The sequence below is a fragment of the Ammospiza nelsoni genome, chromosome 19, assembly GCF_027579445.1.
Source record: "Ammospiza nelsoni isolate bAmmNel1 chromosome 19, bAmmNel1.pri, whole genome shotgun sequence".
NCBI classification, from domain to species: domain Eukaryota; kingdom Metazoa; phylum Chordata; class Aves; order Passeriformes; family Passerellidae; genus Ammospiza; species Ammospiza nelsoni.
In genome coordinates, this window is record NC_080651.1 from 8,937,690 (window position 1) to 8,964,446 (window position 26,757).

The 26,757-nt window shown below is 45.2% G+C and overlaps 2 protein-coding genes across 2 annotated transcripts in view; both read left to right on the forward strand.

Moving 5' to 3' along the window:
- CACNA1G (calcium voltage-gated channel subunit alpha1 G) overlaps positions 1-11,697 on the forward strand; it is a 144,346-nt gene extending 132,649 nt beyond the window's left edge. Inside the window, exons 37-40 of the mRNA XM_059485667.1 lie at positions 828-962; positions 3,948-4,137; positions 6,598-6,767; positions 10,598-11,697. Of these exons, the coding sequence (XP_059341650.1) occupies positions 828-962; positions 3,948-4,137; positions 6,598-6,767; positions 10,598-11,452 (1,350 nt within the window). The 3' untranslated portion in view covers positions 11,453-11,697. The remainder of the gene's footprint in view (positions 1-827; positions 963-3,947; positions 4,138-6,597; positions 6,768-10,597) is intronic.
- Positions 11,698-23,523: 11,826 nt separating this feature from the next.
- The window catches only part of ABCC3 (ATP binding cassette subfamily C member 3), a 47,366-nt gene continuing 44,132 nt past the window's right edge, over positions 23,524-26,757 (forward strand). Inside the window, exon 1 of the mRNA XM_059485813.1 lies at positions 23,524-23,630. Coding sequence (XP_059341796.1) covers positions 23,601-23,630 — 30 coding nt within the window. The 5' untranslated portion in view covers positions 23,524-23,600. The remainder of the gene's footprint in view (positions 23,631-26,757) is intronic.

Sequence of the window (26,757 nt, forward strand, 5' to 3'; positions counted from 1 at the left end):
TTCCCAAGTCAGGATTTCTCAGCGCCAGAGGAGACAGCTGGGACCAGGTCTGAGGGGCATTTGGGGGCTGAAAAAAGCATTTGGCTGTTTTAGAAGGTCAGTTATTGGTGCCACTGGTGTCACTGGCTTATAGCCAGCCAAAATGAGCTGAAAGCACCAGAAAGGTGTTTGCTGACCAAAATAAAGTTTTAAGTTTCTCCCTGTGCCCTTTTATCTGTGAGGAAGTGAATTGGGGTCCCACCTGCCTCTTGGGGGAAAGTGGTCCCTGCAGCCTCCCTGGGGCACAGGGAAAGGCACGCTCCATACCCCACCCAAAAATATGGCTTTGTTCTTGGGGAGTCTTTGGAGACTCAACAAGTTTATCTTAGAAACCAGGATGGTTATTGGGGGAAACAACTTCAGAGAAATCAGACCTTGGGGAAACAACTTCAGAGAAATCAGATCTTGAAACCCCTTGTATTTGATCACAGCCAAGAGGATTAATCTCTCTATTATGAGAGCAGTGTTACTTGTGCTTATTCGTGTGGACAGAAGAACCACAAAATACAATGCTAGCATTAGTGTATGGTTTTAAACCCTCTCCTGGATCCTTGGTAAGCACTAAAGTATGAATGTCCCACTCCTTTTTTAATTTCTTCTTATATTTAATTTCTTTAATGTTCTGTCCCTGGTAACAATGTGTATGATGTAGCTCTCCCACTGCAGGGATATTGCTTTGGTGTCTAGAAGTATTTAGATTATGATACTTTTTTTTTTCTTTGTTTAATTTTCTTTTCCAAAAGATTTGTGTCCTTATGTTTCTTATGTTTAATCATTTCTCCCTTTAGATCCCTCTAGCTGAGATGGAGGCTCTGTCTCTGACGTCAGATATTCTCTCTGAAAAGTCCTGGTCCTTAGCTCTGACGGATGACTCTTTTCCTGATGACATTAACACACTCTTACTTAATGCTCTGGAAAGCAATGTACATACACTGGTCACTGTGTAGTCTGATGTTTACAGGGTTCGAAATACTGCTCCCATCTCTCTGCACCTGCCTAATGGCATTTCCAGTTCCAGCCCCTTCCCAAATAGCACCAACCTCTTCCCTGAACAGGATGTTGTCTTTAATGCCATTAAGTCCTGGGTTTGTCACTCTTGTCCACAATCTTGGCTCCTTGCGAGGAGTGAGTGGTTATTTCAATTTTTCTTTTGGTGTCTTATGTATAAACAACGTGTTTCCTATAAGTAAAATAAGTGGTAAAAATAAAGAGGCTTTGGAAAGCAGCAAGGTTGAAATTTCCTCCCCATCTGAAACAAATCAGTGATGAGCTAATGACCCATGTCCTCTGCTGAAGGGTCAGCCCCAACACTTGGATTTGGAGTGGATTTTTGTCATTATGAACACAGGCACCACAAGGCTTTTTGCATGATTGGTGCCAGACCGTTTCTTTTACAAATATCAAATGGGGATCTCTCCAAGATGATACTTGTTTCGCAAATTATTTCTAGCAGCCACTATGCTGAAAGAAAATTTTTAAAATTGACTATTCAGTGTTTTTTTGACTGACATAACCAGTATTTTGAACCCTGCCTTCACCATCTCCTCTTTGAAACATTAGACATTTTTAGCTGTGTAACAGTCAAGTGTGTTTTTTCTGCTGTACAACAGACATAACTCCTTTCTCAAAATTTTAGATCATTCTTGTTTTCTTTGTTGTTGTTCATGTACCTTTGGATGTTTGTGTTGTTCATAAATTTTCTGCCATATTAGTTGACTGTCATCCTAATTAGCACTTATTTGAGAAAAATTTCTTAAACCGTGACAATATTTCCCATCATGCTTCATGGCATCCTGTGCAAAAGATTTTGTGGACTCCATTTTATTTCTTGTATGAGGCTTTTTGTTTCAAAATCAGTGTGGAGAGTTGAACAGAGGAGAAACCCTCCTAGTTTTGAATCAGATTAGACAACCTTGTTTGACAGCACTACAAAGTCTCAAAGGTACAGTCAGGAAAGATGTTTTTTCTCCCCTCTCCAAAAAAAAGGCAAAACTGTTGAACAAAGGGTTTTGTGAATTTTTATCCATACCAAAAAGTTTTTGGTCACAACAGTCGCCCAAACCACTGAAAAACTGCAAGCTTTCATTGAAATATCTTCTAAATGCAATATTTTTACACTTCATTTAGATGTGGCTTTAGTTGAAAAATATTTGGATTGGGGTTTTTTTGTTTGTTTGGTTGGTTGGCTTGGTTTTTTGGTTTTGTATTGTTTTTGGGTTTGTTTTTTGGTCTGGTTTTTTTGGGGTTTTTTTTTGGTTCAAGGAAAACTGGGATTTTATTTTCAGTCAAGCCAAAACAACATGTTTTTCAAAAGTACCACTGAACCAAAAAGTCATGTGCTCCCACTGCTCTGTAGCCTGACCTGGGAAGATCATTTTGCAGCCATTTTCAATGGTTTTCATGAATTTCACTCATGAAATTTGCCCCAAGATCATCCAAAAGAGGAAATAGCCCATATTGGATCCAGATGAACCTAAGGGCTCGCTGAAGGTTGTATTTGGATGGGATCTCAAATCCAAGTTCTCATGTTCAGATTCAAATGAGTGTGAGTTTGAGATCTCAGGTTTCAGGTCACCTTTTCTGCTGTAACTCAGCAGTGTGACAGCAGAACAGCATGAAGTGGGTAGGAGGGGAAGGCAGGGAGGGACAGAGGGGTTCCCAAATCCAAACTCTCAGCTTTACCAGCACAGGTTTTGCTCTCCTTCCCCAAGCTGCATCAGGAGATTGCAGTCTCCCTTATCTAGTCTGTGTCTAAGCTCTGTCCAAATCAGCAGTTTCCCAAGGACTGAAACAAATGCTGTGTGGCAGTGCAGACCTGTTTCGTTCGTTAAATTTGAAACAGTGATCTCCTTTATTCTTCTTGCAAGTTCCTTTTCATCTCATCCTGTTTCTTGTGCAAATAAATGCCATAATGAAATTTTGTTTTTATGACTGAAGGATAAAATTGGGATCAAAGAAATCTGTGTTGATTCCAGAAAACCTGTAATGCACTGAGTGAAGGGAATTTTTTTCAGAAAATAAGATCTAAAGTTTTCCAAAAATGATCAGCCAAATACTGTACTAGACTACAATGGCACAAACTTATTCCTGTGTTTTTCACTTGAGACATTTTAACAATTAAATAATTGTTTCATTAGAAATACACCGGGAAGATGACTTTGCTTCCATTTTTGCTAATACTCTCCATGACAATAGCACCCAAGAACATTTGTGGGATGGAGATATTTTCTTATTAAATCAGAGCTGAATCTACTCAATATTGCCTCTGGGGCTGCCCATTCCAAGAGTTTCTTTGGCTGTAAAAAGTCCACAATCAACATATATACAATAACCCTTGCTTGCATTAGATCCCTTCTAATTAGAGAATGGCTTTCACCCTGAAGCAGTAGGTTTAGATATCCTTTTCAATAAAATAGGTTTAGCTATTCATTATGTGAGAAGAAAATCCAATAAAATTTTGCTGTGAGCCAGAACAGAAAATATTTTTATAAACTAGTTTTTGCATTTGGAGGGGTTCTTTCGTTTGTTTTTCTTTCTTTTATTGTTAAAAGAGGAAACTACTCACCTTTGCAAAAGCCTGTCTTGCTGAGGAGGGCACCTAGAGAGGGTCAGAGTTCTGCCAAGCATGTGACCTTTGCTGACCTTGAGGCATGATGCCTTCTTTGCATATCTCTGAAATAGTCATGGTTTATTCCTACGTTGTGGCTTCCCGTTTCTGTGGTCCATTGTGTGAGGGTTTATTGACAACCCCGACAAAGGGGGATGGCTCCCTCATAGCTCCATTTGTGCCCCCTGTGCATGCCCATCGTGCCATCCTGGTTGCAATGGCTGTCACTCGCGTTTCTGGGTACTTCCCCTCTTTCCCACCCTTCCACACCTGCCTTCCTCACGTTTCTGTTCCCCCTCAGGCCGCTCTCCGCTCCAGGGACGCCGCGCTGACGCTGTCCCCCAGCAAGGACCTGCTGAGCGTGAGGAAGCCCTCGGTGGGACGCACGCACTCCCTGCCAAACGACAGCTACATGTTCCAGCCGCCCTGCTCCAGCCCCGGCCCTGCCTCCCTGGGCAACAGGAAACCAGCACACCACAAGTCCCAGTCAGGTACACCTCCCTCACCTGCGGCAAGAGCGGGATTCTCCAACGGGGCAAGAGCTGTGGTTTCCCACGCTCTTCAGCAGGAAGGAGAAAATTGCCGCCGGTTTCCAGTCGCGTGTTTAGACCTGTGGAATGGCTGTCAAAAGTCTCCACAGCTTGCAAAGACCCTCCGCAATTTACAATGCCCTGTCTAAGATAACTCCTTCCCTCAGAATTTTTTGACAATGTGACATTGGCCTGGTTCAACACTGATTGTCTTCTGCCTGGTTCCCTAAGGTTACAGTCCCTACAGCCTGGACTCCATCTGTCCCACCAGGCCCCAGAGGAGAAATCCCAGTAGAGAAATATTTCCTGCTGTCTGTTTTTTGCAGCAGTACCCGTTCAGAAGCTCTGTCTGGGAACATCTGTGAAAGATGGGAAGAAGGTGTCTCTAAATGCCTGTAAAATGGACATAAATGGGCTGAATTGAGAGACATGTTGGTGTGAGATGAATGGGAAAATGAGAGAGTGTGGAATTGTTCTTCCCAGTGTGCATGGTTGGGATATACATCTTGGAGCTAAATTCAGAGATATTCTTAGGTACAGGGAGGGCTCTCCCTGCCTGCCCCTCTGTCCCCATGCTTGCAGCTGCCTCCCAGAACTTGTCTCTGTGCCCCCAGTTCTTCTGCCTGCCAGGGGTTACCTGGGGCTGGGAAGTGAATGGAGCCACCTTTAATTTGTCTGTACATGCCATCATTTTAGAAATTTGTCACCAATAAGACAGTGAAGTTTTTACAAGCGTTGCCATTTGAAAGCCTCTAAGCAAAACATAATTTCAGCAACGTTCAGAATGGTAGGAGATTTGAACAGATTAGAAATAAGATGTTGAAATTTGCATAGTAATAAGAATTTGGATGAATAGCTACTGTTGAACAGGAGCAAAAAAAAAAAATGTGAGCACAAGGAAGGAAGATGAATCTGGTGTTCTGAGAAATCTCTGCCACAATACACAATTTTCAAGGTCAAGAGTGGTGTTTTGAAGAACCTGTTTGCACATAATGCTAATGGTGCAGCTAAAATCCCATTGAAAGCAATAGCAAATCTCCCATTACCTTCAGCTGAGCTAGACTTTACAGGTCGTTGTAACAGTCAAGAAATTCCTGGCCATATGAAAGAATCATGTTTGCTGCAGAGGGAATTTCCAGTGCTTCATTGTTGACCTTTAATTTGGATGTATTTGCATTGTCTTGAACAAAAATTACATCAGCAAGGGACTGGGTAATTTATGAGTTCCTTCTTTTTCAAAATTTCACTTCCCAGTTTTAGTTTGGAGAACCTGAATAGCCCTGTCTGACAGTCCTGGCTTTTTGGGGACAGGCATTGCACCCTTGTAAATCCACAGGAACAACTGTTCCACTGAGGTGTATCAGAAATACTTTGGAGAGGTAAAGCTGATGTCTTATAACCACAATAGGCAATTAAACCTTTTGTGTTTTTCTCCTACTGGTGAAATTCCAATCACCTTCAGCAGGCCATAGTGCTGGGAGGTGTGTAAGGTCCCCACATTCTGACATATCACTGTCCTCTTCCATCTACAATGTCACTGCTTTTGAGGGTGGGGGAAGTCACCACCACCTGTTTACAGTTTGTAATATTATAGAGTGCAGTGAAGACAGCAAAAGGTGCCAGGCATCTCTAATAAATCACCACAACCAAGCCACAATATTTCAAGCTGAGAAGGTTTTATTGTCAGAAACACTGGCACTTGCAGGAGGCATTTGTTTGAATACTCCTTGGTAATGGGGCTGTTGCTCTGGGAAAGATTCCAGGACAAATGAGATTCTCTGGGATGCAGTCCAGATTAAATGAATTGTTTTGAAAAACATTGAGCCTGTGTGTGAGGGGAGCACACAGAGTTTCAAACCTTTTAGAAGTAGTAGCCAGCAACCATGAAGGGTCAGGAAGAGGTTGGAGAGTATGTGTTTCCTTCTTCTGGGAGGCTTTGTAAAACCAGCCTTGAGAGCTGCCAGGTGCTGTTCCCTTTCACTTCATTTCCAGTGTGTGCATGCTGGTTTGGAGATCCCAGCAGTTCAGGCATGGGGACACCTTCAGCCTTTCAAAGTCAGATGTTTGCCGTGCTCAGAAGTGAGGCTGCCTGCGTAGTTATTGGCCCAAAAGCACAGATGCAGGAATTGCCAGTTCAGATGAACTTGCAGTTCCTTGTCTTCTGCTCTCAACAGGAGCTAGTCCCAGTTGTATCAGGGGAAAATGCCAAGAAAAATGAAATAATAGACAATGCTGGAGTAATTTATTAGTAGATGGGAGGTTTTTTCCCAGTTCTGGAGAGCCAGTTGCTGAATTCAGTGGTTTCGCCGTGCCTGTCTGATCCAAAGTGCAGCAGAGCAGTTTTCCCTGGGAGGTCACTGAGGCTGGGACACAACCCTTGCATGAACATGTCCCATTTCTGCCTCTTGTCCCCCTTGCAAGGTTCGAAGGCATCGGTGCAGTCGCAGCCGGCAGACACCAGCTCCCTCCTGCAAATCCCAAAGGAGCATTTCCACCATGTGAGAGCTCACGAGCACTTGGTGGGGGAGAGCAAGCCCCGGGTCTCCCAGCAGGCACACTCCCCTTCTGCTGAAAGGCTGCTCCGCAGACAGGTAAGCAGAGTTATGGTCATAAACCTGCTGGGCTTTTATATTGATGCATTTCCTGCTTAACCATGCTTTAAATTCAAGGAGGGATTCACAGAGAAACCTCCAGAGAACTGTAATTCTCCCGCAGAAATAACAAAATGGTTGGTGGTTTTTGATCTGAAAGCCATCCAGGAGTCTCCAAAGAACGTGCATTATGAGTATCATGTCCTTTGGCAACGTGCCTAAATGTTCTCCACATTGTTAGCGCTTTATTTTTTTTAATCCCCTTCATAAACGCAGCCAAATGCTCCTCAGGGGCTTGTTGGGGTTGAGGAACTCATTCTTAACTGCTGTGATTTTTTTGGTGCTTGAAAGGACACAAGGATTGCAGGCTCCATCCCAGGCCAGCCCTCCTCTGACTCCTCTTGTTTTCCAAAAGAGAAGTGTTTCATGGAAATTGGTTATCTCATAAGCATCATGAGATGCATATTAGTTTTACAGTGGGAATTGAAAATTAAAATATTTTTTCATCAACTGTGAGCTTTTAAAAAGTTTGACTTTATGCACAGCAGAACATGTTTTATTTTGTAGCCAGTTTTATCTCTGGTTTTTGCCTGGCATTGATTTAAATCCTGATTCAGTCAAAGATCTAAGGGATCTAATCAAAGATTCCAGTCTGGTTGATTGGAAGCATAAGTTTAGACTTATCTTTTTTTAGTAAAATACTTAAACTTGTGCTTCACTCTCACATTTTTAAGCATATTTCAATGATTGTGCAGCTGGACCAGGACCAGAAGCACATCTGATTCAAAAACTCTGCTGTATTCAGTATTTCCATGCCTGATTTTACATACACAAAGGGGATCAGTTCTATTTTTTCAAAAGCAATTTCTTTCCTGTATAAAAATATTCCCATTTCTTTCATCTTTTAATCAACATTGACAAATTAGACAGTTGATTCATTAAGCTCTAAAAATGGATGTGAAGTACCAAGGTTAACAATTACATTAGTCTGTAGTACTAAATTGACATAAGAAATTCCTTGCATGTATTCATTTGCATGGGGCTGGCCAGCTATCCCAATCACCACTAATGGGGAAACTAATTGATGTCATGATTCCAGTTCATAACCACTCTCTCTTGCTTTCTAATGAATAACAGACCCATCCTTTTGAAGCGATCTAGCCAGAATGAATTACAGTGTTAGCCATCTTCTCCAGCCTAATTTTGTTCACCTCTTTGATGGCTTCCTTTTGTAGACCTTTTCATAAGTTTAAGTCAATTTATTGTCCTCCTTTTCTCCCTCTCCCTGCTCCTTCAGTGGCATGAACATGCTCGTGGAGTGACATGTCAGAGAGCAAAGAGTTTTGTGGCAGTGAGCAGATACAGTGCATTGGCAAACCCATGAGGGACTGCCTTGGGCAGGCTCCTGAGCAGCAAGGAGCTCCCAGTCTGGCTAATGAGAGCAGTGAGGTTTTTCTGGTGGTATTGCTGTTACTGTTAATTGCAATCTAGATGGCCTGACACTGGGAAACTTGGTCCTTTAAAAGGCAAAATTCCCCTTACAGCCGCAGCACTTCTGCTTGCTCAAGTGCTCTCTACTTGACTCCTTTTTATTGCTACCACTAGTATCTCACTAGCACATCAAATAGCCCAAACTGGCAAAGCAGTTTGGTTTTCAGTACCCAATTATCCTTATCTTTACATATACTGCATGCAATTCTGATTTGGCTTTTTTTTTTTCCTTTTCCTTTTCCTTTTCCTTTTCCTTTTCCTTTTCCTTTTCCTTTTCCTTTTCCTTTTCCTTTTCCTTTTCCTTTTCCTTTTCCTTTTCCTTTTCCTTTTCCTTTTCCTTTTCCTTTTCCTTTTCCTTTTCCTTTTCCTTTTCCTTTTCCTTTTCTTCTTTCCACTCATGCCCTCTCCTCTCCTGAATCCATAATAGATAAACCTTGTCCATCACATACCTGGTCCTTGCACTTTCCCTGAACATTAAAACCTGTGTGTTTAACCTCCCTTTCCCTCCAGAGTGCTGGAGAGCAAGCACAGCCCCCACAGTAACGTCCAGTTTAGACTCCGGGATGTTTGACAATTAGCGATGCACTTGCAGAGGAAGATGAGTGGATCGGATGCTTTGGGAAAACATTCGCGCTGAGGATTGCGCTCCTCGGCAGTGCATGGCACAAAGGCTTTTCTCCAGAGGAATTCTACCTGAAATTAAACCTATATTGATTTTGTAGTTCCAGGACTCTGTATCAAAGGTGTAGCCCACACCAAGCTGTGGCTGCTACAGGTGTACACCCCTCTGAGATGGCAGAGGGTCCTTTTATTTTTCAAACAAACCACTAAAACGAGTAAAACATTTGTACTGTTACTACTAACAACAACCACAGATGCCTGTATCATAGAGAAAGAAAGAGCTGGTGGTGACTAATACTGTCGTGGTGTGCAACACAGGTTGGTGTGCAAGCAAAAGTAATGACAACAATTACTTTTTGCTTCTGTATTCAACTTCCATGTGGTCTGTGTCTCTTTTCAGGATATGAACATGATTTCTTCTCCCAAATACTCATTAAAACTACTGGTGCTGAGGAGACCAGAATAACTTCACTCCTGACTGATTAGTTGCCAGCATTATGCTGTGAAATTTTAACTAGAAAGGGTTCACCAGCGCTGGATGAAATTGTTTGCCATATTAAATATTCTCTGAGCTGTCCCCATTGATAAAGGGAGGGCAATGTGCAGATGCTGCAATAGACTATGGTGTTTCTGTGCACACATGGATGCACTGCAGCTGATGAGAGCTTTGCTGGATAGAGATCATTTGGCTCAAATGATCCTTGTGGGACAATATTTATATAAAGTGTATGATCATTTTGGGGTGATTTGTCACAAAAGTATTCCTTAGCATGAGGAATTTCATCATTTCATCTCCTTACACTTTTCTAAAGGACTGGGACCAAGTGTACGCATTTCTTTCAAATTTCCCTGTTAAGATTTTTATCTTTAAGATCATTTAAAAGTCTTCTCAAATGGATACTCTGCCTTTAAGGGCCAGTTAATGTGGTTGATTTATAAAGCCTTTTGACAAGGCCTTTTGACAAGTGAAAAGGCAAAGCCTTCAAAACATGCCCAAGGTTCCTTCTGCCAGCAGGCACTGATGCTGTGTAAGGCTCCAGACAGCCAAGGCAAAATGTGCCTTAGGAAGCCTGAACTTAAGCATCAGAATGAATTGAAATAATTACGGATTATTATTAGTCCAGCTTTGGATTCCAGTGTTTCCAGCTTCTGCCATAAGATGGTGCAGAGCTGTGGCTCCAGCCTAGGGATCAAAGCCAGGGACAGGCTGTTGCCTTGGTGCTGACACACAGCAGAGTTGCTCTGGTGTTGCTGGCTCTGGGGATCCTGTTCCAGGCCCTCAGCATCACCTGAGCTAGAGAAGGGCATACACAGGCTCACTTGCACATCTTTCTCTCCTGCTCACACCTGTGCTGCTGAAATTATTGAGGGCTTTGCTGTAGACCTTCATCCTTTGCATAACAAGAACGTAAGTTTGGGTGGGGGCATTCTGGTTTTGCAGCCCTCCATCCTTAGAGGAGAAAGCTAAAGCTAAAGCTAAACCATTTCGGAAAAGTGAAGGGCTGTCACACAGGGACAAACGCACAGATCCCTGACAATGAGAACTGGTAGAACCCACAACACAGGTTGTTATAGGAGTCAGTGGGTCTGTGCTGAGGGATCTCAGCGGAGCTGAGTGCCCTGTAAATGCTGTGCCTTGCCTGTACTAACCTTTGTTTGGTCTGTCTCTCTCACCTGGCAACTCCTCTCCTCCCCAACCCCTCTGCGCTCTGATACAGATGGCTATAAGGAATGACTCTCTGGATAGCAAGGAGAATCTCCACACCGAGGTGAGTGAACTCTCTGACCCAAATGCTCCCACTGTGCCCAAGGAGGAGTCACCAGTGGCTCTGATGCCCTCAGAAGTGAATGAGTTGGCTGCCTGGAGTCGGGCGAGCGTCCATACGCAGCAGCATTCCCACAATCAGTATAATATTTCAAAGCAGGCACCAGCATCCTGTGCTTGTGCAGACTCGTATCAGGAGACCCCTGAAGATTCAGTGGACCAAGAAGTATCTGAAATAAACAGCTCCTTGGAGCCTTTCACTTCAGAAACTTGCACAGTCTCGAGTGCCTGTTCGGAGGGTCAGCCTCTCACACCTAAGAGGAACGTGGGCAATACTGGCAACGTGATACTGAAGGACCTGAAGAAATATCACAGCGTAGACACCCAGGGTCTGCTAAAAAAACCGCCCTCTTGGTTAGATGATCAAAGGAGACATTCAATAGAGATTTGTTCCATAGAAAACAGCCCTCAGCACCATTCCACATCCAGCTCTTCTGGCTTTATAAGTCAGGTGGTCAGTGAAATGGAATGCTTGCAAGGTACACGGCAGAAGAAGAAACTGAGCCCTCCTTGTATATCTATAGATCCACCTGATGGGCAGAGTTTGGTGCCTAGGGGACCCCACAGCATCTCACCTGCCAGTGGAGACGTTTGCTTGAGGAGGCGTGCTCCATCCTGTGAGTCCAAGGATTCAGTGGATATAGGGGATTCACTGCTTCCAGACAGTATGTCAACATCTCCTACCCCAAAGAAAGACTTGTTGACACTTCCTAGCTTTTCCTTTGATCAAACTGAAATGGACCCCTGAGTTACTTTTCTGTTGGTGCCAAATGTCTTCTTCTTCCTTTCATGTAATAGAAAAGAATCTTAAAAACTCTGTACTCCAAAATGGCACTGGGTAAAAAATTTCCAAAGAAAGATTAAAGAACCAGCTGGTTAAAAGAGTGGTTAAACTATATCACGCTTACTTAAGCATATGTTCTGCTTAGGTAAAAGCAATACAATGTGCAGAATCTATATGTATATTATATTTTATTAAATTAATTGAATCTAGTATCATGGGATGTAGTACATTTTGTGACTAAAGACTCATTTAATTTTCTTCTATTTTATGTATCTCGGAATATTTCTGAGATAAAGTTGGTTTTTACGAATATTTTAACCTAAAAAGTATATATTTATTCCCTTCTCTTTTTGTTTTGTTTTGTTTGGGTTTCATTTTGTTTTGCAAAGCACACAATGTAGCCAATTAGTGCATTACAGAGGAAATGTATCCCACAGTCAGCAGTAAATAAGGATTATTTAATGTAATATATTTTTCCCCTTGAACTTCAATGATATTCTGGGAAAACAATTGTTTGTGTAGTACAGAAAAGCAGTTGCAATTTTTTAACAAAATATTCCAATCTTGCATTAAATTGACATTCAGAGTATGAAAGCAAGTGCTCAGACCCAGGAAGGTCCAACATGCTGATGTCTGAAGATGGTGAAGGCAGAGCCATTTAACAATACAAGATATTGAATTATGAAAGGATCATAGTGGATGTTACAGATCATCCACTGGCAACTCACAAAATCATGTCAATGGTTAATTTTCATGCATTCCTAGGAAACAGACAACAGAGGGCTGTGGTCACTTCCAAGATGTTTTTGCAGTGTCTCCAGGATGGACTTTTTATTTTGCTGAGTTTTAGACCTCCCTCATCCTTCTGTTTTCAGTGGAGCTCCTCCTCTCTGCACTCTGTGGAAAAGAGAGTGAGATCACGTTTAAGACTTGCAGTGGGTGAAATCAGGGCAGACATGGAACAACAATAGGCTTCAGCACATGTCCAAAGTTAAGCTCTTGCCTAGAATGCCTGGAGGTTGATCACATTAAAGTAATTCCTGAAAATTAAAATCATATGCTCATGTTCTACTGAATCAAGGCACTTCTGCAAGTTATTTTACAGAAAGTCTGTGGGTACTGAAATGACTGCTGGTTTTCAGTAAAATAGCCAGGTATTTTGCTGTCACTGCTAGAGTTAATTTACATGACCCCAACTGCAATTTTATTTCCAATCCATCAATAGCCTTAAGCAGCAACAGGATGACAAAAAGTGGATAAACCCAGAATTCATGTCCTGACTTTATAACATCAATCATCTCAAAAATTACCTGTTTACTCCTGTGCTAATGTCCTCTACCAAAAGCAATCTGTAAAACTGGACAGCACAGCCTGAAAACCACTCGAGGTTGGCCCCATTCGACACCTCATGACTGATGGAAGCCAGACATTAACTCCACTCCACTTCCATGAAATCACATTAAGATGCAAGCTAAATTAGACTGCAGGCATGCTTTGAAGTGTGCGAATAGTCAGAGGCTTGAAACCAAGTCCACAGATCATGCCAGCAGAGGCAGGAGGAGGATTTGTGCTAATTCTGTCAGTCGGGAGTCCGTAAATTTTGACAACTACCAATCTTTGCAAATCACTACAACATGCTGATGTGCAGCCTTTTATCCATTCAGAAATTAGGCTGCTTCCACCACGTGTATCTACATTAGCTTGGAGGGTACACACAAGGACAAGATGTGGTTCGTACCCCACAGCCTATGAGAGGCCCTAGGCCCCTTCATTTTCACTTGAGGATGTTTACTCCATAAACAATCCCTACTGATTTACATGTCCACAAGAAATGTAAGGGCTTTCAGCAGGAAGTCAGGCAATCAGTGTATTTGAAGTAGGAGGATTAACATTCTCTACTATTTAGTGCAGTTAGATTAATTCTTGGCTGAGACATTTTTCCCCTCTTCACCACAGGCCCATACAGAGCGCACTCTCTTTGATATGCCAGCCCAAATCCAGAGTTAAGCCTGTCTAAAGCAATGATTTCAAACGAACCTTTCATCAGTTCTTCCCCTAGATCATATTTAAGGAAATAATAAAATTACAGTGCATTAAGCCTGAGAAATATTCTTAATCCCTTTTTGGTTTTACACCCAATAATGAGCCCTAGCTTTTCCTTTTACATGTGCTAAATAGCTTGGGAAACTAGCTAGGCCACTAAAATTGCCATCCCTGGTACCTCAATGATTAGGATTGTGTTCACATAGCTGGAATGATACTACTTTTCAGATCCTTCCTTACAAAAAAACCCACTGAACATTTTAGCTTGAAAACATGGCACAAAACAGTGATGTGACGTCAATCCAAATGTTCAACTCCAAATGTAACAGAAAGCCTAAAGGCTCTTCTATTTTAATGCTTGGGGTTTTGCCTACTGACAAGGTTTGTGGAAGTAGGAAAAAAGTTTACATCATACATTAATATTCAGTAAAGACTAGCAAATAAAAGATACTCTATGATGATGCTTTCAGGAAAAGAATTACATGTAAAATAGATTGTTTTCTAAACCAGATAAGTTTTTTCTAGATGCCCTTTTGAAAGACAAATACAAATGTACTGCAGCACACGCAATAATACTCAAATCATTTTAAATACCTTCGGGAGGGTTTTATAGAATTTGACTTTTTTAAACAAAATGTACAAAATCCACAGGAATTCTGTAGAATGGTTATGTTGATAGAATTTTTATATTTTTGTAGAAATCTATAGAGAAACTGTTAAAAATCTGCGCTGCATCTTGGCAACAGAAGCAGCTCTTATCTTCGAGTTTCTTTTCATAACCCTGGAGCCAGGCCTGCTCTGTTCGACGCGTGGAGCGTGGTTTCACAGCCTGCATCCAGGCTGTGTTCGGGAGCCAGCAGCTGAGCTGAAGTTCCACAATACTGCAGTGCTATTTACTGTCCCAGAACTGTACCCACATAAAACACACCCCCCTCTCCCCCCAAAGCTCAGCCCTGCCCATGGTGAAGTAGTTGCATGGCTCTCCAGCTCATTCAAGCACACCAGCACTTTACTTCTGTAGATTTACTGTATGCAGATGGGAGGAGGGTATTTTGTTATTGCCAATCTGACACAATGGGGGAAAAGAGACTGCAGACGTGTCTGGAAAAACGTAAATTCTGTTCTTGCAGCCCCTAGCACATAGAAGTGATTTTTCAAAACTTGGTTAGAGGTTTGTACTGTAGATATTTTTGGAGGATGACAAAGAACACTGTTTTTGACTTCTGTGGATTGCACTCAGCACTAGGTGTATTCAAGGAGAAAATAAAAAACAAGAAAAAAAAAAAAAACACCAAAAGCATTACCACTGTAAATTAGGCTATGCCCAGTCTCCCCTTTTCTGCCCCTTTGGCTATAAAAACCCATGTACACTATTACACAAGGTGAGTAGAGTAGGTGCAGTACCATAGCAATGTCCATAACAACCTAGTATATATGACAGAACTTTGTATTTAATAGTTAATATATTGTTATACTGTATCAGGTATATGGGCCAAAACAAAGTCTTTTGGTCGGGGCAACAAAAGGTGGTACTCATGGGGAAAATTGGATTTGGATTTGAAAATTGGAAAAAGGATATGATCTCTTTTTTTTTTTTAAGAAAAAAAAAGAAGAAAAAAACAAGTGTAAATCTTTACAACTGACAAAAACAAATGTGTCCTATTAAAAGCTTTTGAAAATAAAAACAACGGTGCATTTCCCTTTTTTTGTTGTTGTTACTGATGATAATCTGTATCACTCCAGGCACTCAAGTCTTTGGTCATGTTTTAATTGTGAACAGTTGGAGAAGGTATCAGATAGCAGCGGCAGCCAGGAGGCTGGAAGGAAGATGGGGAAATGATGGCCCTTGGTGGAGCAGTTTAATGTGTCTGCAAGCAAAGCTGGCCCTGGACACTGCTCAGGGTGTGCAGAGTGACCAGCACAATGATCAGCTGTGCCCTTGTGGGAACAGCCCTGTGCAAGGCTTGAGGATGTCAGGACTGCAGCAGAGAGAGCTGCAGTCAGTGGGGAGAAAGGACTGAGGAGAAGGGACAGATCTGCTTTGTCTGTGAAGAGGAAGATGCTGGATTTTTCCACTCATTCACATCTTTGGGATTTCCAGCCTGAAATCCAGCAGCGTCTCCTGCTGTCATTTAACTCTTTGCAAAGGAGGAGTTGCTGGGCATGGCACTGCCTGGAGGCTGAAGGGCAGCAGGGGCTCAGAGCTCAGGTACTGCTCAGGTATCACCAGAACATTTCATAGAATGGTTTGAGTTGGGAGGGACCTTAAAGCTCATCCAATCCCACCCTGGATGAGGGTGGGACTGGATGAGGAATGGGCAATGACATCTTCCACTGTCCCAGGCTGCTCCACGCCTTGTCCAACCTGGCCTTGGACACTTCCAGGGATGGGGCAGCTGCAGCTTCTCTGGGTAACCTGTGCCAAGTCCTCCCCACCCTCACAGGGAAGAATTTCTCCCTACTGTCTAACCTAAACCTGCCTTCCTTCTGTTTGAAGCCATTCCCCCTTTTGTCCTGTTGTTGCAGGACTTTGTTAAAAGGCTCTTCAGGGGTTTTTAGTGAATGACCTGCGTAGCTCCTGACATGAAATCTCCTCTCCCCTGGGGAGCAGCCACTGGAGGCAGGAACCAGACACTGGGCACTCTGCAGCCCTGCTCCTCACTGCCTGGAATGATCTGAGTTCTCTGCAGCAGGAGAGACCCTAAATTGACACCCAGACCAGTTTTGCTGTCTAGAGGATGTTTTGATAAAGTAATCTCTCAGTAGAAAACAGCAGGAAGGATACTAGTCCTTAAACAGAGGGAAAATGTGGATCTGTTCAAAATCCAGTGCAAATCCCCTCCAGGTGAGCTCTGTGATGCATCTGTGTTGTCCAGGCTGCAGGGCCAACCGCAGCAGGCTGGAACCACTGAAATGCCTTCCCAGTCCCCTGGTCCTGGGGGATTCACAGGGCATCAAGGTAAGCTGGGCTGAGCCAAGGAAGCAGAGCCTCCCACAGGCTCAAGCATTTCACACCTCTCTGCTCTCAGGTGAGTTCAGTTCCTTATGGGCAACAACAAATCCCTCCCTTTCCAACATCGGGGTCCAGAGGAGCTTGTGAGAGGGCTTGTTTCTCTTCTCTGTCTCATGAGTGTTCCTGTACGAAGCTCTCCTGCTGAGTTTTGCTGTGGTTTTTCAAAGGCTTCAACCCAGGCTGGCTGCTTATGGGCGTGCTCTCAATTTCCTGAGCTTGGGCATGGCACTTTGTTATTCCATTTCTTGAGTAATTGGGATGACACATGGAACCAGGTTGCTTTCTATGTAATGGTAACCGTGCCTAGGGAAGCAGCCCTTCGAACTTAATTTATTTCTTGGTTCAGACAGGTGACCATGTCCTGCTTCAGCACAGCAGTGTCCCACTGTGTGCACACCACCTCCCTCGGCCAGAGCTCTGCTAAGCCCTTCAAGGTGAGAAATAGGAAAGGCTTGTTTGTGCCTTCTGTATTTCAGGCATTCCAGAGGTACAAACTGACACACAGAAACATATCTAAAACGTCACCTGCACTAGAATCCGCCTCAAATAAAGCATGAAAAAACAATTTAAAGAGATGGCTCCCCTTATCACCGCCAGCACCGCGTAAGGGACCCGCTGTGAGCAGCCGACAGACGTGAGGATCCTGCAGATCAGAGGGTTCAGGCCAGGGAGGTTTGGGGGCACCGAGCCCCGCTGCCCGATGCCGGCCACGTCCCACGGGCACGGCGGCGGCGCCGGGCGCGCTCCGAGCGCGGCGTTTTGCTCCCACCTAGCGGGCGTGGGGCGAGGGGCCGGGGGAGCCGCCCCCCTTGGCGGGGCTGGGACCGCCCGTCACCAGGGACAAGGCTCAGCAGGGCCCTGTGCCCTTCTGCCGCCCGGCAGGTGCTGTGTTCCCGGCTCGATGCTGCAGAAACAGCGCCGGATCGTTATTCTAAAAATGTATCGGTGTTTGGCGCCACAGAACCATTCAGGCTGGAAAAGCCCTCTAACTTCACTGACTTAACCTGACACTGTCAATGCCACCACTAAACCGTTTCCCCAGGTGCCACATCTGCTTGTCTTTCAGATGTCTCCAGGGATGGTGACTCCACCACTTCTCCTGTTCCAGTGCTTTAGCACCCTTTCAGTGACGATATCTTACCTAAGATCTAATCTAAACCTCCCTGGCACAAGTTGAGGCCGTTTCCTCGTTACTTTGCTTGTTACCAGGAGAAGGGACTGACCCCCACCAGGCTGCAGCCTCCTGTCAGGGAGTTGCAGAGAGTGACCCCAGAATTTGAGGTGCGGCCTCACCAGCACTCAGTACAGGGGTTTGGTCACTGCTGTGATCCTGCTGGCCACTATATTGCTCATACAATAGATAGGCTCAGATCTTACCTTCTTGACCAAATAGTTTCTAATTCTGAGGACATTTTCAGTCACTGAATTTATAAAAATACCAGTCATGGGAGGAAGAGAGGAAGGATTTCTCTCACTGTGGCAAAGCCCTGTGTGCTTGGCACTGTGCAAGCTGCTCAAAGCCACCATGCTCCTCACATCCATCAGCACTACTGCTCCCTGGCTGCTTCTGCAAAATCCCGAGTGACAATGACCCATCCTGGGGCTCTCTGGCATCTCAGAGGCTGTGGCTTGTCCCTTCACATCCTTTTAAACACATGTACAACACAGCGCAGGGTCCCTGCGGGGCTGTACACCTGCGGCAGCTCCAATCCATCCGCAGCCTGTGAGCTCTCAGGGCTGTTTAACCTCTGCTTGGAGGATCAATCCAGCCCTGTGCCATCGCTCAGCGTTGGGGTCTGGCCAGGCTCACACTGAGTGTCCGTCACTAGATGGCAATGCCACGGAGTGGGAAGTGCCGCCGGCAGATTTGTGAACACAAGCTCAGGCTGCACATGAGGTCTCTGAAACGTGCAGTTCCTGTTTGCTTTGGTGTGGTCATCAGCGAAAGCCTCGCTGGCACTTTCATGACTGAGGGTGATTGGATCTTAAGTTGGTTTTCACATGTTGAATTCAATGCTTTAGTTACATTTAAAACACACTATTCTAATCCTGCAGCATCCTCTGGTGTTTTCCATTACTGCTTGAGTCCCTGGATGCCATAATTGGCAAGTTTTCAGAGGTCATGAATAGATTATCTTTCCATATCTATTAAATACTTTAAATAATGCAGTCAGAGACCCTGACAGCTCCAGCTGGGAACTGGAAAGGATGTTTAAATCACTTAATTGCTTACTGTGCTAACAGTTATTTTGTGGAACCAGAAAGCAGAATACAGCTGTTTTGGGGAAAACCAGGAAGAAGTGAGCATAGGAGTCATTCTACAAAGAATATACACTGAAGTGGACAGCATGTGCCATGCTGGCATCTACAAAGGCAGCACAGAACTGCTCTGCCACATACCACCAGCTCAGTGTGGCTAAGGGTTGGTGACAACTGCATGTTTGTTCAAACAAAGCAGGACCAGGTGTTTGTATTTATGCAACCACTGTGTGCCCATTTTTTGGTGAAATCCTGAACAGCTTCAGCCGATTAAAAGTAGGAGTTTGTGGGGTGGCCAAGTTGGCAGGGGAGAGGATAAGCTGTGACAATTGTCACGGGCTAAAGTAGGATAGTTTGGTCCTTAGTCCCAGAAGGCCCAAGTGCTGTTTGTCTGTGGCTGTTTGTCCATCACTGAGCTCCACCTGCAGCCAAGCCACTCACAAGCCAGAGCTTCTGCCAACCTCTATAGGCACCTGAAAGCATGTCTGTGGGATTATCTAGCAGGTGAGAGAGATGCCCAGTGCATTCAGAGTTCAGCTACTCACAGCTGGAGCAGCTCCAGGATCACTTAGGGGTGATCTCGGCAGTACTCAGCATGTGTAAATTCTCCTGCTCATTGCTCTCAGTATGAAGTGCAGGAGCACTCATGGAATGGGGCAGGTTGGTATTACACACAGTGTCCTGGAGGAGTCATACAAACACCATTTTCTCCTTTCACAAAGACTTGATGAATTATGTGGATCCCACCTCACCCTGCAGTATGAATGGCCCTACAGTGCAGCTACAGGCCAAATGGAGTGTGGCCCCAAGTACCCTGTGCTGGCTTCCCAGGGAACTGCCACCTCTGTGCTTCCAGTCAGGGAATCTTACCTTCCACTCCTACAAAGCCGTGTAGCTGATATGTGCCCAAAAGCAGTGGAGTGAGTAAGAACTGGGGCTGCAAATTCCCAGCCCACTCCCTCATCTGTTTTGTCATGGGACTTCTAAACTGCTCATTGCATGTTCCAGAAATGAGGAAATTAAATCCTTTCGTGCAAGAAGGGAGAGGCACATATTTGCAACAGCATTGAGAAGAAGAAAGCCCAAATCTGCTGCTACTCATTCAATGTTAACTTCAAGCAGAGTTTGTTACAAGTTCCTATCTTATATGTGTTTAAACAAGGTGTCTCCCCCTTTTTTACAAATTAAATGTATAGGGCCTTGCTGTAAATGCACCCTCATTGGCAGGCATTTTTTCCTTACCATCTGTAAAATGTGACACCTCTGTGGGTCTTGGAAAGGAAGCTGAGCCTCTGCTGTTCCAAGCAGAGAAAGAAGGTGATATTTATAGTCAACTAACCCTAAAACTGTGACTTTCAGAGCTGCACATGCTCAAGCCATCCCCAGCCCTCAGCTCTGAATGTACTTCTTTATACAGATCTCTTCAGGAGTTGACCACACTTCATCCTGCTGTTAATGCTTTGAGAATTGGCATGAGGTGTGACATGGAAAGCAGCCTGCCTCATAGCTGGCACCGTGCTTACACAAACAGCTTCTCTCTCACGTTACCTCCTGTCCTGCCCCAGTCAATCTCTCCAGCTGATATCTGGGTGCTCCTGCATGGCCTGGGTGTGCCTGGAGGCACTTCCTGATTGCTCTGGCTTGACCCAGGTGTTAGTAGGTGAAAAGTTCCTTACTGTTACTGTGCATGGATCCAGATCAGATCTTGCCACTCCCTGGAACAGAGAATAAATGTCCGGTGAAAGGAGGTGAGTTCATGACTCCCTGACATTTGCACCAAAGGTGCCATTTCATTTTCCTGCAGAGCCAGCCTGCGTTTGAGGGAACATCACAAGAGTAATGACATGTTCTAGGTACCTCCATCTCCATTCCCACTATTAAAAGGAAGCAGGACCAAAGTGAGCTGCCCATGACAGTGCTCCAGGCTCTGCTTTGCACCAGTGTCAGCAGAATCCTTTACCATGGCCCTTCCCAGGAGCTTTTAAGCTTCCCCCTCCATCTTGTCTGTCTGAGAAGTTAATACTTCCTTAATTCCTGCCTTTGATTTTTCCCTCTCTGCTTGTCTGCCTTGACAGGCAGCACATGGAAGTCTGTGCAAAGCCAGTGCAAGTCACAGTGTCTACTGTGAGGTCCAGGCTGCACGAATGCTCCCCTCAAGCTCAGGAGGAATGCAGGGGGAGCCAGCACTCCAGCTGGCACCCTACTCATCACTACCATCCCTCTTTAATGGCATTAACTGTGACTGAAAGCAGAAGCTGCCCACCATCAATTAGGAACATGAAACAAGTGGCAGAATTATTTAGGGCTCCTTATTTAGAGTCTTATGAGACCAAGGGAAATACCCTAATTCAGGACCCTCCTCTATGGATACGGTGGAAAAAATATGAGGTTCAACAGGACCACCAAAGTCAATTATTTAATCAGGAATTAATCCACATGTCAATTGGGCTGTGCTGCTCACGGATAGAGTAAACCTCTCCCTTCCTGTACAGGAGCTACAGGAGCTGTTTGTGAGGTGCCTCTGTACCTGTGACATCTTGTAATATCAGAGGTGGTCTTAATTTTGAGCACATTATCAAACTGCACCCAACCCTGCTTCTTGGTGCAAGAAACCCAATGGAGCATGGCCATGTGTCAGGAGGCATGAAACTCTCAGCACTTCTCTCAGAACAGCTTCTCTCAGAGATTGTTGCAGGAGAGATTTAAAGAGCCATAAAGGAGTAACTCCCAGCTATTTCTGAGTTTTCTCACAACTTTTATTGCAGTGCAATTCCACTGAACAAAAGTTTTGCAGTAAGACTTGCAAGGCCAACCCACTGTGTCCTCAGAAAATCTCATTCACCCAGCTGGCAAGGGCTTCTCTAGTGTTTCCTCCAGAGGGTTGCATAGTGGCTGTGTTGATTAGCCTGGCTCAGTCTGACATTTCAGATCTTGTAGGCAATTACCTGAGAACCTTATCTTGGCAAGAGCTTACCTTCCCACACTAATGAGAACAGCACACCTTTAGCCGGGTTATAGTAAATGTCTAAAGCAAATTTTTAGCAGTGGTCATGGCTTTCTCTGATAGTACTTTGGGTGGGAAACAGTCCCAGTATCTCCGTACAAGATTAGCAGAATATTTTTTCTTTAGGGGTGACATATTTTTGGGACACAGCAACACTGCCCTTCTCTGAGGTACTGGAACAGGTTGCCCGGAGAAGCAGAAGATGGATGCCCCATCCCTGGAAGTGTTCAAGACCAGGGGCCCTGAGCAGCCTGATCAAGTGGGTGGCATCCCTGCCCATGGCAGGATGTTGGAACTAGATGAGCTTTAAACTCCCTTCCAACTCAAACATTCTGTGATTCTCTGGTTCTCTGATTTATGATTCTATTCTACTCCTTTTTGTTCTGGTGAACATTTTTGACCACATCCTTCTACCTGAGAGTTCCGCATGTTACAGAAAGGAAAGAAACTCAGGTTCTTAAAATATTGACATAGATTTGTGGCAGCAGGGTTACTTTGTGGGAGATGATATTAATTGAACCAGATGCTGCAGCAAGTGGGCAAACAAACAGCAAGTGTTGGAAGGTCAATAATACTGTCGAAGTCCTAATAAAGAGGAAAGCAAACAGTGCTTCTGCATCACGGGGAGGTGAAATCCAGATTGTGTCCAAGGTGCTACACTACAAAACCTATTAGTTACATATAATCATGAAAATATATTGACTAAAGGCTTTTGAAAATGGATTCATGCCATTTAATCACATGTCTACAGCAGAAGCAATCAGCATGAACAAAGAGGCTGTAGATGGATGGAGAAGTGATGCGATGCTCACTTAAGTCCTGCTGGGGAAATCACACTCCAAAGGGGAGACGAGAAGCTTTTCCATGATGTTAACATTAGCCTGAGCAGTCTGCATGGATGGACATAGTCAGCCCAAAGTCAGCAAGTGGCCCAGCTTTGCACTCCTCAGCACACACTTCGCTTGAATCGTAGAATGATGTGGGTTGGAAAGGGCCTTAAAATCATGTCGTTCCAACCCTCTGCCATGAGCAGAGACCCCACTCACTAGATCAAGTTGCTCAGGGCCCCGTTCAATCTGGCCTCGTACATTTCCAGGCATGGGAGTTTCCACAGCTTCTTCTTGACACGTGGGTACCACCAAAGCCCCCCTCCATGACCAGGGATGTAGCTGCCCCAGTAAAGCACACTGAGCTGGAGGCGCTGGGATGTCACCCATGGTGTGAGGTGCCCGGGCTCAGGAGGAGAGCAGCGCCAGCCCCGCATCGCCAGCCCCGCATCGCCAGCCCCGCATCGCAGCCGGCCCCGCATCGCAGCCGGCCCCGCATCGCAGGCAGCCCCGCATCGGAGGCAGCCCCGCATCGCAGCCGGCCCCGCATCGCAGCCGGCCCCGCATCGCAGGCGGCCCCGCATCGGAGGCGGCCCCGCATCGCAGGCGGCCCCGCATCGCAGGCGGCCCCGCATCGGAGGCAGCCCCGCATCGCAGGCAGCCCCGCATCGCAGCCGGCCCCGCATCGCAGCCGGCCCCGCATCGCAGGCAGCCCCGCATCGGAGGCAGCCCCGCATCGCAGGCAGCCCCGCATCGCAGGCAGCCCCGCATCGCAGCCGGCCCCGCCACCGCCCAGCGCAGACCTTGGCCGCGCTCCGGCTCCTCCCGCCGCCCGCGGGGAGGGTGGGATGGGCGCGCCGGCCCCACCGCCCCCGCCCCCGGCCCGCCCCACAGGGAAGGAACCGGCTCCTGCCTCCGCCCGGTGCCCGTGAGCGCCGGCAGCAGCTCCGCGCCCCTGCCGCGGCCATGGAGGCTTTCTGCGGGTCCCGCTTCTGGGTAAGCTTCTCCCTCCCCTTCCCGCCTCGCCGAGGGGCCGCGACAGCGCCGCGCCCGCTCCGCCCGGGGCTTCCCGTGCGTGCCCCGGGCCGGGTCGGTCTTGCCGCTGCCGAGGGGCTGCGCGGCGCCGTCCCGCGGTCGTGGGGCCGTCCCAGAGCCGGCGGTGCGGTGCCTCCGCTCGGGCAGGAGCGGCACAAGGGCCGCTCCGTTCTGTTCGTCCTTCAGCATCCGCACACCAGAGTCAAGACCTCATCGCAAAGCATCCCACCGGGGATGCAGCTCTCCCAGCATAGTCCGCCTCTGGACCTCACACTGATGAACCCGGGGCTCTTCCTTTCTGTTTTAGCGCGTATTCTGCTCTTCGGAGTCACTTCCATGACTGGCAAACCGCTCCCCGTTCAGTGCTTTGTTACTGTTAGAAGAGGGATGGGTTCGTGGCTGCCCACGGTGGTCACCAGCCCCGGAGGATTATGGTGACTTCTGTCAGTACTTGGAGCCTTTAGCCCCTTGGAGAGGCTGATTGCAGCGGGTACTGGGTTTGTAAGCACAAAAGTTTGGTAATTGCTGCCGTGATCCGCTCTGATGATGAGAGTGTGTAAGTCCTGTTACCAGGTTTCCCCGAGGTACAGCGTGGTGTTCGCCTCTCCCCTGTAGGAGAGGCCGACATTCAGACCATGAGAGGCCATGGGGATTTGAGCACGTATGCTGAATCTGGAACTGCCCCCCAGTGAATGAGTTTTTGTGTGTCCCTTTTTCTTGCACTACTTTAGCTCAAGGGAGATTTTTTTTTTCTAATGAGGAACCGGAATGAAAAGGAATGTCTGAAGTTGCATCACTGCTGGAAAGCTACTACAGGACAGCAAAAGCAGTTGGCTCTGAGAACTTTATGCTGAGTTCTATCCTCAGATAACTAATAACCTTTCAATATCTGTCCTAATATTACTGTTTAAAAGAGGAGTTTGGCTCCTAAGCCCCTTGGTTACATTTCTTTCTTTGTATTTCATTTCCAGGTGCTCTGCACTCTCTCTGCCATAACGGCTGGCAGATAAGCTTGCTCAAACAAGTATTTTTGTGTATTATTTCTACTATCAACACTTCTAGAACAGGAACAAGCACAAACAGATTGACCCTGCTCACTGATCTATTGGCTGCCTCCAGCAGCAGGTCTCAGCTTCTCAAGGAAGGCTGGTAGAGCAACAGCTCTTGTAGCAGTTTATTGATATGTTAATGTAAATAGCCAGAGAGATTTCCTGGTGTGAAGTATGAAGTAAGTGTATAATTCTGTACTTGATGCTGTAGTGTTGCACTCCAGCACCGCCACTGTGCCCTCTGTGCTGCTCTCTGGGGTCTGTGCTCTCTGTGGACCTGTTTTCCTTTTTCTTCCACCGGTGCTTGGGGTAAGAACAACTTTCCATCTGTTTAATTGCTTTAAACAACTCAACAACTCTGAGAAATTTAACACTGTGATTCCATGACCAGCGGGTTCAACTCGGTGGTTACCCTGTTTATGGCAGTGCTTTCTGTTAGCAGGAGTGTACAAAGTGCACTGGTTTTATAGGATACTTTAAGTGATGACCAGGTAGATGACAGTCACCTTGAAATTATTTGCTGTGCAAATATGTTGTTCTATAAGAAAATGATGGAAAGGCTTCTATCTAAAATCTGCCCACAAAAGCTGGTGTTTCTGTGCACTGAACTAATGAATGGTGTCTAGCTTTGCAGTTCAAAACAAGAACTTGATCAAATGTGGACCAGTATTAATGTTCACTTTTGCATTAGCTGATGAACTTAGACTCTCTATTTTTTAGCAAAGAAAATCAAGACATTTTTGGAAGTTTAATGTTGTATTCGTGTCAGTTTTAAAACTGTTTAGAGTGAAAGAAAACATGCTGCTCCAGTTTAAGCAGTTGTTTCTTTTGGAGTTTAAATCAACTACAATACTTTTCTGTTAAAAGGGGATGAGAATAAAACCAAAATAGTTCAGAATTAGCTCATGAAAATGTTTAAATATATCAACTTAAACAGATTGTTGATTTATGTTGGATTTTTTTGGCTTGCTGGAAGTTTTAAGGTTTCAACTCCTCCCCCTGATTCAGGGTGGGGAATTTTGCTGGAAATCTTGCTGATTGCATTTTTTGTGGGTGGTTTTTGTTGGTTTTTTTTTTTTGGTGGTTTTTTTTTTTTTTTTTTTTTTGCTTTTTTTTGTAGAGGCAAAATAATTTCCCGTCCTACCCATTTCAGAAATAAGAAATGAAGGGGAACGCTGTAGATCACATTAGAAATCTCTAAAAGCTTTTTGGCTTCCAGCTACTGCTTTACCTGTTGAATATGGAATCAGCAAATTGCTAATACAAATATAGGTTATTTATATATAAAAGAGGAACAACTGGAATATTATGTTTTTATAATGCATTATGAACACACTCTTCATCTGAGCACTTGGAATCATAATGTCTACTTCAGCTGTTAATATCTCCTAGGAGTGTTCCCATGCTAAATGCCTTTGGGGAGGAGATGAATGTGATAGCACATACCCACACAAGGCAGGCCTTAGGTGTGTTCTTCACCAGTGACCGTAATTACGTCCTATTTATTGTGTCACATATTTGCTGTGTGATAGTAAGAGTGCTAAATAGGTGTGCCAATTAATGTGACCCACAATGCCCATTTTGAGAAGCAGATACTGGTGAATTGGCACTTTTTTGTTGCTCATGGCCTCCTCTGTAGTAAAACGAGAGTGGCTTCTTTGAGTGGAGAGCAAAGTGATCTCCTTGGGAGTGTTTGCTACTGGTGTTTCAGCCTAGTGATTAAACAGCACTTGGAAAAACTTGGAAAAACGGGAATTCTGTTCCAGTGGAGAGAAAGCTTGTCTTTCTTCAGCTCAGCCTCTCTGGTTACAAAATGGCACCAGTGGCTGCTGTGAGATTAAAACATTGAGTGCTTGGCACTGGTATTGATGAATGTTGGGATGAGGGGCAAGTAAATGTCTTGGTCTGCAGACAGGCAAAGTCTTTAACCAGCAGCTTGTATTTTGGGTGGGGTGTTCTTTCTAACAGCATAAATGGGAAACGAAAGAACACGTGATAGAACGTGTCAAAGGGAAGACCACAATTTCTCAGTTCCTTTT